Source organism: Eurytemora carolleeae, unplaced genomic scaffold (genome assembly GCF_000591075.1).
Source record: "Eurytemora carolleeae unplaced genomic scaffold, Eaff_2.0 scaffold39, whole genome shotgun sequence".
Taxonomy (NCBI): domain Eukaryota; kingdom Metazoa; phylum Arthropoda; class Copepoda; order Calanoida; family Temoridae; genus Eurytemora; species Eurytemora carolleeae.
In genome coordinates, this window is record NW_019396056.1 from 43,063 (window position 1) to 54,603 (window position 11,541).

Genomic DNA, 11,541 nt, shown 5'->3' on the forward strand with positions numbered 1-11,541 from the left:
TATGCAACAATTTTCATTTAATCCCGTCGGGATACTTTGAAAATCTACAAAGGCAAAAAAATCCACAAAATCCGCAAGCCCTCGGGTTTATCATTGAATCCCCTCTTTAAAAAGGAATGTCATTTACTCTCAGACAAATTTCCATTGATTCTAATTTGTCTGAGAGTAAATGATACATTGGACATTTTCGATGAAAAAGTTTCCCCCATATTTAAATAAGAAAAAAGTGTGAAATGTATAAAATAAAAGACATATAGTGAATGTTTATTGTGTATTGTAGTATGTATTTTTATATGATTAGAGTATCGAATGTATGGGATAAGATGAGAAGGATGAATCCACAAATTACACAGATAGGACAGTACTAGAACCAGATCACTCTCCACTAGCACCTGGGATAGTACCTGGGAGTGGGACCAGATTATTATTCTCCACTAAGACCTGGGATCAAGGGTCCAAATAATTCCATTTCTGATCCCAAATGTGATCGGGGTTGAAAGTACATTTAGGAGCAGGAAAGTACACTTTATATGTCATTGTGAACTTTGACAAGTTTTTGTGTAGTAATACCCTTCAGAAATGTGTACTGCATTTGGGGTGTCAAAAGATGTAAATATTAGTATTTAATATAAGAGATAATCTAGGATATACTGAAATATAAACACTCCCTTGCAGTAAACATTCTGCAGTATGGAATTGTTTCTACAACTTGACATTATAATTCCAATTGTTTAAAATAACAACATGGTTTATTTCTGCCCCTAATATCAATCAATCACCATTTGGGATTGGTCAGATGGAATTTTATGGACCTCTGCCTGGGATAGGACAGCTGGGACCAGATCATTCTCCACTAGGACTTGGGATAGGACAGCTGGGACCAGATCCCTCTCCACCAGGACCTGGGACCAGAACACTCTCCACTAAAACCGGGGATAGGACCTGGGACCAGATCATTCTCCACTAGGACCTGGGATATGACAGATGGGACCAGATCATTCTTCATCAGGACTTGGGATTGGACAGCTGGGACCAATTCACTCTCCACTAGGACTTGGGATAGAACAGCTGGGACCAGGTCATTCTTCACCAGGACTTGGGATTGGACAGCTGGGACCAATTCACTCTCCGCTAGGACTTGGGATAGAACAGCTGGGACCAGGTCATTCTTCCCCAGGACCTGGTGTAGGACAGCTGTGACCAGATCATTCTCTACTAGGACCTGGGATAGGACAGCTAGGACCAAATCATTCTCCACCAGGACCTGGGATAGGACAGCTAGGACCAGATCACTTTCCACTGGGACTTGGGATTGGACAGCTGGGACTAGATCACTCTCCACTAGAACCTGGCATAGGACCTGGGACCAGATCACTCTCCACCAAGACCTGGAATAGGACAGCTGGGACCAGATCACTCTCAAATAGGACCTGCGATATGACAGCTGGGACCAGAGCATTCTTTACTAAGAACTGGGCTAGGACAGCGGGGACCAGATCACTCTCCACTAGGACCTTGGATAGGACAGCTGGGACTAGATCACTCTCCACTAGAACCTGGCATAGGACCTGGGACCAGATCACTCTCAACTAGGACTTGCGATATGACAGCTGGGACCAGAGCATTCTTTACTAAGAACTGGGCTAGGACAGCGGGGACCAGATCACTCTCCACTAGAACCTGGCATAGGACCTGGGACCAGATCACTCTCAACTAGGACCTGCGATATGACAGCTGGGACCAGAGCATTCTTTACTAAGCACTGGGCTAGGACAGCTGGGACCAGATCACTCTCCACTAGAACCCGGGATAGGACAGCGGGGACCAGATCACTCTCCTTTAGGACCTGGGATAGGACAGCTGGGACCAGATCACTCTCCACTAGGACCCGGGATAGGACAGCGGGGACCAGATCACTCTCCACTAGGACCTGGGACCAGATTTAATGAATAGTGAGAACGAGGCCCAAGAAGCAGAGGGGACACACCTCTAATAAAGAAAATTTTAACTTTAATTTTATCTTACAGGGGGCACGTACCCCTCTAATTAAAACCCTGGGTAAAAGTAATTAAACCACGCAGACGTAGTTCAGCCATTTCTCTTTTACGCCAGTTTAAGGGAAGTTGTTGAACTACGTCTTCGCGGTTCAACCATGTATCTTTATTCATTAGATTTGGACCCTGTATTCATTGCTTTAGAATTCGGTATCAATTGTTATAATAATGATTAAATATTTAAATTTATAATACAACTTCCAATGAGGTAAGAATTTATAAGGAGAAGAGTAAGCTTGCATTTAACGTATAAAGACAGCTGTAACACTATTTTCATTGTAAAAAAACAACATAAGTAAAACTGTAAAATTAGAAAAAGATAAAAATGCAGAATGTATTATGTAGCAACTATATTTGCTGTTCTACCTATATAATCAGGAGCTGTAATCCTTCCTTGAAAACTGTGGATTTATCAGAATACGATTTCTGTTGTTCTTCTCTGAAATGTTTGCAGGAATCTTATTGAACAATTTGTTGTCCTATCTTTATAAACTGTGGATAAATAAGGCAAAGAATTGTGTTGCTCTAACTGTACAAACTGTGAATAAATAGAACAAAGAATTGTGTTGTCCTATCTCCATAGAGAATAGAATATATAGAGAGGAATTTACTAGAAAAAAGTGTAAAACGGCCATTTTGTTGTACTGTTTCCATACTGCAGGTATACTTCACATATTTATGCTATATAACCTGTTGGGCCATGGAATATCATTTTATAGAAAGTCTAAAATTATTGTTAAAAGAAAACCAAATTATGAAATAGGCTGGTTTCATAATTGACCAATGATCATTTCACATAGACTCTATGCCTTCTACTTTACAAACGATGATTTTCCGTTATAACTATAAATCAAATGATGATTTATTCACCTAATTCATTATAAAGTTTATTTAACAGTTTAAAAAATTCGAAATTGAAATGGATAGTCTAGGGAACATACTGTATTAATGTACTCTACTGCATATAATTTGTGAACATTTACATGATTTGTACACTTTGAACTCCCTTTCAGGCTGAAAGGGACTGAAAAAATTCATACCGAGAGATTCTTTTAATTCCTCTCTATATATTCTATTCTCTATGCCTATCTCTCCATAAACTGAGAATGAATAAGAGAAGGAATTGTGTTGTCCTATCTCTCCATAAACCGTGGATGAATGAGATAAGGAATTGTGTTGTCCTATCTTCATAAACCGTGGATGAATCAGATTAAGGATAATCTGGAGAAGAGCTTGTTACCACTTATACATTACACGAAAATACATTGCTAATCAGATATATACCATTCAAAATAAACAACAATTCTTATTTATAAAATGTTCTTATTCTTCTCTTATCTCTTAGATTTTGTCAGTATACGTACTCACAGAGCATAGAGGAAATCAATTTTTGTTCTTAAAAAGCCTATATTTACTTTGTTTAAATAAGTAAGGTTTAAATGTCCTAGAACAGGTTGGAGTAAGGTTTGAATATCCTAGAACAGGTTGGAGTAAGGTTTGAATAGCCTAGAACATGTTGGAGTAAGGTTGGAATATCCTGGAACAGGTTGGAGTAAGGTTGGAATATACAAGAACAGGTTGGAGTAAGGTTGGAATATACAAGAAAAAGTTGGAGTAAGGTTTGAATACTCTAGAATAGGTTGGAGTAAGGTTTGCATATCCTAGAACAGGTTAGAGTAAAGTTTGAATAATCTAGAATAGGTTAAAGTAAGGTTTGAATATCCTAGAACAGGTTGGAGTAAGGTTTGAATAATCTAGAATAGGTTGGAGTAAGGTTTGAATATACAAGAACAGGTTGGAGTAAGGTTGGAATATCCTGGAACAAGTTGGAGTAAGGTTTGAATACTCTAGAATAGGCTGGAGTAAGGTTTGAATATCCTGGCACAGGTTGGAGTAAGGTTTGAATATCCTAGAATAGGTTGGACTAAGGTTTGAATACTCTAGAATAGGTAGGAGTAAGGTTTGAATACTCTAGAACAGGTTGGAGTAAGGATTGAATACTCTAGAATAGGTTGGAGTAAGAATTGAATACTCTAGAATAGGTTGGAGTAGGGTTTGAATACTCTAGAATAGGTTGGAGTAAGGATTGAATGTGACTTCTCTGTTTTCAATCTAAAGATTCGAAAGTTAGATAATCAATCAATACTACTTTAGAAAGTTTGGCAACTGGAATATGGAAATTCAATTCTTCTCCAACAATCTCTTTTACTCAATCAAAACTTGAAATTAGAGTCTCCAGAAGTTTTTACATTTATTAGCTGAACCACAAGACAAGCCAACCTCAACTATCTATCCAGACAGACACAGATATAAATAGATTTTGAAAAGAAACTGTAGTCGAAATTTAAATTCATTGGCTCTCCCTTCATAGAGTGGCATCGCTGATTCACAACGGTACCTTTAAATGAGATTTCCATAATTTGTTTTTTGAAAATTTATTATTTTCAATTCAAGTTTCTCTCTAAAAAGAAACTATTTACTTTTTTCACAACAATGAATAAACATATGATTGCTTTGATGTCGTTTTACCTTCTCCACAGTTGTACGAGTTGTACGGCCTGTTGTACGGTTGTATGGTCCAGCCTGTATTAAATATACTTAGAAAGTGTTACCCCATAAGGAGCATTATTCATTTTGTGCGTCTCCCCTATTTATTTCATTGGATGTGGACGCATATACAGTGAATAAATGTATAACTCGGCGAACAAACAACAAAACTAGATGCCGAAAAATGGACGCTCAAAACTAGATGCTGAAATATGGACGCACAAAACTAGATGCCGAAATATGGACGCACAAAACTAGATGCCGAAATATGGACGCTCAAAACTAGATGCCGAAACATGGACGCATAAAACGAGATGCTATGAAATGGACGCACACAACTAGATGCTGTAATATGAACGTACAAAACATATATATATATTCTTTCATATCATGATACATTCCTGTATTGTACCTCACTAGTCGTTATAAAGCTTTAAATTAAAATATTGTTTATTAACAATAGTAGAGTTAAAAATTACAATTCCAACAAATTTGAAATTTTTTATTAAGGATAAAATTTTAACAAAATAGAAAAACTATTTGAAGAAAAAGAATAAGAAGAGGTACATGTTCACTACTTAGCAAGTTTCCCGCATTACATCCAGATTTCTAAATATAGATAATATTATAAAGTGTATTTATTGATAAGGAACTTTTGTTGTGTTTTTTTATTTGATTCCTTTCTTAAACATGCATGACATTCCTTTTTACCTTTCATCTCTTGGTTTCTTTCTTACATAGACATGGTATTCTTTGGTTCCAACCTTACATTGCTAGACGATAGACATTACATTCCTTGGTTTCTACCTTACATAGACATTAAATTTCTTAGTTACTACCTTACATAGACATTACATTCATTGGTTTCTACCTTACATAGACATTAAATTTCTTGGTTACTACCTTACATAGACAAACCTTACGTTAGTTTCTACCTTACATCCATAGACATTATATTCAAAGGATTCTAACTTACACAGACAAAACATTCCTTGGGTTCTGACTTACATAGACATATACTATACATTTCTTGGTTCTTACCTAACACCGACATAACAGTCTTTGGTTCTTACATACCTTACATTTAATTAACATTGCTTGGTTCCTTGTTCCTTTCCTGAGTTCCTACCTTACATAGACATTACATTACTTGGTTCCTACCTTACATATACATTACATTCCTTGTTTCCTACCTTACATCGACATTATATATCTTGGTTTCTAATTTCATAGATATAACATTCCATTGATCCTACCTGATATAGATATGACATTCCTTGGTTCCTACCTTACATAGTTATTGCATTCCTTAGTTCCTACCTCACATATATATTAAATTCCTTGGATCCTAACTTACATAGATATTACATTCCTTAGTTCCTATCTTATATGGACATTACATTCTTTGGTTCCTACCTCACATAGACATTACATTCCTCGGTTCCTACCTTTCATAGACATTACATTTCTTGGTTCCTACCTTTCATAGACATTACATTTCTTGGTTCCTACCTTTCATAGACATTACATTCCTCGGTTCCTACCTTTCATATACACTACATTCCTTGGTTCCTACCTTACATAGACATTACATTCCTCGGTTCCTACCTCACATAGACATTACATTCCTTGGTTCCTACCTTTCATAGACATTACATTTCTTGGTTCCTACCTTTCATAGATATGTCATTCCTTGGTTCCTACCTTACATAAATATTACATTCCTCGGTTCCTACCTTTCATAGATATGTCATTCCTTGGTTCCTACCTTACATAAATATTACGGTTCCTACCTTTCATAGATATGTCATTCCTTGGTTCCTACCTTACATAAATATTACATTCCTCGGTTCCTACCTCACATAGACATTACATTCCTTGGTTCCTACCTTACATAGATATGACATTCCTTGGATCCTACCTTACACAGATATGACATTCCTTGTTTCCTACCTTACATAAACATTATATATCTTGGTTCCTACCTTACATAGACATTATATATCTTGGTTCCTACCTTACATATATATTACATTTCTTGGTTCCTACCTTACATAGACAAACAAATGTCGGAGAAAACTTTGGATCTTTCGCCATCTTATAGTTCTGCATCAGGGTTCTAAATTCTTGTTAAAATTATAGATCATATTAAAATATTATTTTAATTATCAACACATTTTAATGTTTATTTAATCTTGTTTTGGTGCTGTAGTACAGAGTTTAAATTCCTTGAGTTCTTCTAGACCTATCAATTCCTCTGAAAAAGATCAACCTCCCGTGATTATAATCTTCCGGGTAAAACTAGGTTTAAGTTTATATGTAGTCACGGGAGGTTACTCTTTTTGTAAGGTGGGTAAGTGGGTGACCGGGATGGTTTGGGGAAAGAAATAATGAATTGCCCAAATGTCAACTTTATATTTACCCTTTCCATAGTTCTCCAAGATTCAAAGCCGTCTCTGTAAAAAAAGTATTTAGCACAGCTCTGTTCTACCTTTTCTTGAGAATGTTCTTCCATATTCGGTGGAAAAAAAAGTATCCCTTATTCGGTGGAAAAGGGAGAATTACTTATTCAGGGGAAAAGAACGCTTCTTATTCGGTGGGGAAAGGAGTAATACTCAATCGGTGAAAAAGGAGTACTTTTATCGGTGAATACTTATTCGGTGGAAAAAGTAGTACTCGTTTTTTGTTGGAAAATAGGAGAACTTCTCCTTAAGAGTCAACACTTTTTATCCCTTTGGTTTCTGTAATTTAAAAAGCAAAAAAAAACTCTAAACAAACAGATATGAGAAATGAGAAGTACATAAAATTGGACAGTTGTAATCGTCTTTTTAGTGCACAGAATCTTTATGGAATAGATTGATAAGATGCAGGTTTTTATAAAATCTTAGTTTGAGTGGAAAGTCCCTGTAAACTTCAATGACAGTCCCTTTAAAATAATACCTTCTGAGCAGAGAAGATCTTCAGAACCATCTCCGACAACAACAACAGGGTTCAAGTCATCAGTTTTTAAACCATCCTTGATCATAGATTTACCTATAGAAACATATATTGTTTACTGTGCGCTGGTATATGGTTATCCATAACGGATGAGACTTAAGAGACACATGTGCAGAATTTTAACAGTTTCCTTATATTTATGGTTCTCTGAACCCTTGTTCAATCTTTTCCAAATCATTTAATTAACCATTAAAATACTATATTCAACGCAGATATTTTAGCTTTTTTGATAATCTTTCCTTTCTTTTCATACAATTTTGAACAATAATAACAAAAAATTTCGTAGATTTTTTTCTTTCATTAGCGCTTGGCGGATTTTCCCCCAAAAAATTCAAAGTGATATTGATCTATATTTGACATATTTGTTTGTAATATACATACAAACCTTCCCTGAGCCCAAAACTTAGGGAAACCAGTTTTGGGTTAGGCAGTTTTGTGGATATTAATATTTTTGTCATGAAATATTATTTTATTTAGTTTCGCATTATTCTGCATTTTTTTTTTTCGAATCTCTTAAATCAAAATCTGCACAAATGTGTTTACCCCAAAAAGGAAACTCTGGAGTTCTGTTTAACGATCTTTTAAATTTCGGGCTCCGGGGTCATGTGAGATACCACATAAGATATAATATGGCTGATTTTAGCTATTTAAAGTTTATTGGGTACCAAAAAAAGGGTCAAGCAGGAGACAGACAATCGAAATAAAAAGATACATTTTATGCTATCTCAGGAGAAGTTAATTCGAAGCAGTAATTTGGCAAAAAAAAATGACATTTGTTGTTACTTTTTGGAACAAATGGTAAAACTAACTTATAAAACTGTTCCGGTTCCTATTATAGTAATTGATTGATTTTTAAAGTATATTGATTTTTTAAGGACAATAGTGACAACTTTATGAATCATCGATTGTGTCACTCATTACACCCATTCACAATTCACAATTCTTCGACTCTCCCTTTATTAAAGCATATTTCCCATTCACAATTCTCCGACTCTCACTTTAATAAAGCATATTTCCCATTCACAATTCTCCAACTCTCCCTTTATTAAAGCATATTTTCCATTCACAATTCTCTGACTCTCCATTTATTAAAGCATATTTCCCATTCACAATTCTCTGACTCTCCATTTATTAAAGCATGTTTTCCATTCACAATTCTCTGACTCTCCATTTATTAAAGCGTATTTCCCATTCACAATTCTCTGACTCTCCATTTATTAAAGCATATTTCCCATTCACAATCCTCTGACTCTCCATTTATTAAAGCATATTTCCCATTAACAATTCTCTGACTCTCCCTTTAATTCAAGGCATATTTGAAAGGGACTGAACAGGAAAAATTAAAGGGGTATAGGCTGAACCCCAGGCATTTTAGGAGTTGATCGAGACCTATAAGAGTTCTATCTGATGTTCCTGTCTCGAGAAATTGATATAAAACTGTGTCAAATTTATACGAAAATTTAAATGAATGTAAAATTTTGTATACAAACGGTAAGTTTAAACAGATAATATTCAGCAAATACGCAACCGATCTGAAAACGACGATATCCCAGAGAAGCCTAAAAAACTTAGGTTTGCTTATATTATTATTTGAATTTAATATTTTTTCATTTTTAATAGATATAATTGATAATATAACTAATACGTCCATATCTCGTGACCAGAACTTCCACCAATGGCAGTGCAGTATCATTGTCACGTGTCTCCGTCTGTATGACGTATTTGTATAAATCTGACACAATTTAAGACAGGAACACCAGATAAAACTCTTATAGGTGTCAATTAACTCTTAAAATGCTTAGGTTTCATCCTATACCCCCTTTCATTTTTCCTGTTTAGTCCCTTGAACCTACCTGTAGTTTCACTTATACAGAGTTTGTTGAGAATGAACGAGGCGTTTTCCGAACTGAAGAAAGTGTTTTGAATATAATTGTTAACCTCCGGAAATCCGTATCTCTGCGTATCATTCCCTTCCTCACCCAATTTCCGAGATACTTGGGTCAAACAGTACGCAGATTCTTCCTAATAAAGGGACTGTTTATCTCACAAATAAAGGGACTGTTTATCTCACAAATAAAGGGACTGTTTATCTGACTGTTTATCTGTCAAATAAAGGGACTGTTTATCTGTCAAATAAAGAGACTGTTTATCTGTCAAATAAAGAGACTGTTTATCTCACAAATAAAGAGACTGTTTATCTCACAAATAAAGGGACTGTTTATCTCACAAATAAAGGGACTGTTTATCTCACAAATAAAGGGACTGTTTATCTGGCAAATAAAGGGAATGTTTATCTCACAAATAAAGGGAATGTTTATCTCACAAATAAAGGGAAGGTTTATCTGTCAAATAAAGGAACTAATCATAGTTCTAGACTCAAGTTATGATTTAAAAATTTCTAATTACACATATTACACAGCAATGTGCAGTGTACACAGACCCATTTCACTTAATTAGATGTTTTTAAAGCTTCTGATAAAACAATTGGCTTTAAAACAAAAATTAAATTTACATAATTAAATACTCAAATCGTTTTCCTCGTTTCCTCGTTTACTCGTTTTCCTAATCCATAGTTTTATGAAAACCCAAGTATACTTTATATATTTTATTAGGCTGGTCAGCTTAGTTATTTACCTCTAAACATAAAACTCTTTTACTGGTTGTTTCATCAGTGCAGTCCTGACAAAAATATTAAATAAATTACATTCAAAAGAGAATGAACACTATAATAAATTAAACTTTACGTTTTCCTTTTTTTGCATTTTTTAAAACTTTTAAATAATGCCAGACTATAAATAAAAATTCAAATGTTTTTCATTTAAAAAAAAATAAGAATGCAAAATTTCGTGAACTCATAAATCATAATTAATATTTTAATATTTGGGAATTTACAAATTCGAAACATTAAAAAAAAAAGTCGAGCGACTCTTTTCAATTTTTACCAGCCGAACCTTCCCTACAAAGCTGCAGTACAGTGTACACTGCATTCTGTACAGTGTACACTGTACTGCAGCCTTGTAAACTGTACAATGCGAAATAATTGTAATTGTAAACGTTTATACAAAAGCCTACCAAGCAGCTGTCACAGTACAACTTTTCCACCCCCTGTACAGTGCAGACTTCCAGTAATACTGTACATAAAAAATATATTTATTTAAAACACACAAATCGTAGAAATAAAAATATGTTTTTTCATAATGTTGATAAATAGTTTTGAATCACCCTGCATTATCAAAATTGTAGACTGCACGGTTCTCTGATTTTTATATGAAAAATGCATCATCCCTTCACAAACAATTAAACTGCATCATCCCATCACTAACAATAAACAATAGAGTACTAAAGGAAACGAAAGCACTGAACTTGTAAAATTTAATTTAGTTTCAAAAAATAAATTTGTCAATTCTGAAATAAATAGAAAAAATAAAATGTGCAAAAGTTCGCAAAAAAAAAGATAAAAAGATAAAAAGGGGGAAAATCTGTTAAACAATGTGTTTATTCCTTCTTGTTTTGTCACAACTTTTATTTCTATTTGTCTGAAAACTTTTATCTGTTTCAATAGATACATCTCAACTAAATTTTCATTACTCAGGACTCTTGAAAACTTACCTAAAAGTTGGGGTCTTGAAAACAATGAAGAAGAAAATGTAAAATGTAAAATGTAAAATGTAAAATGTAAAATGTAAAATGTAAAATGTAAAATGTAAAATGTAACCGATCAAATTTGGTTTTCTCATACTTGTGCGTAAAATATCAGAACAAGAGAGTAGCTACGAGGTCACAAACTCGTATTAGTATAGTTACATAAATTTGACCAACTTCTTCTGTCTAAAAGAGCATATTTAATTTCACCCCTTTAAATCTGACGATTTGAAGAAAAAATTTGTTCTTCTGCTGATAGGATAGTTTCACGGATTTGGCGAAGAAATAAGTAAGTGTAGAG

General features: G+C 34.5%; 1 protein-coding gene across 1 annotated transcript; it reads right to left on the bottom strand.

Annotated features, from left to right (window-relative positions):
• Positions 1–5,087: 5,087 nt before the first annotated feature.
• On the bottom strand, positions 5,088–10,933 carry LOC111707372 (uncharacterized). The gene is made up of 8 exons (XM_023480476.1): positions 10,821–10,933; positions 10,671–10,729; positions 10,233–10,277; positions 9,452–9,620; positions 7,542–7,634; positions 7,024–7,057; positions 6,651–6,720; positions 5,088–5,210 (listed from the first exon to the last, which is right to left on the bottom strand). Exons 1-8 carry the CDS (start codon positions 10,879–10,881, stop codon positions 5,121–5,123), a joined length of 621 nt encoding a protein of 206 aa, XP_023336244.1. The 5' UTR covers positions 10,882–10,933; the 3' UTR covers positions 5,088–5,120.
• Between the last annotated feature and the right edge of the window lie 608 nt (positions 10,934–11,541).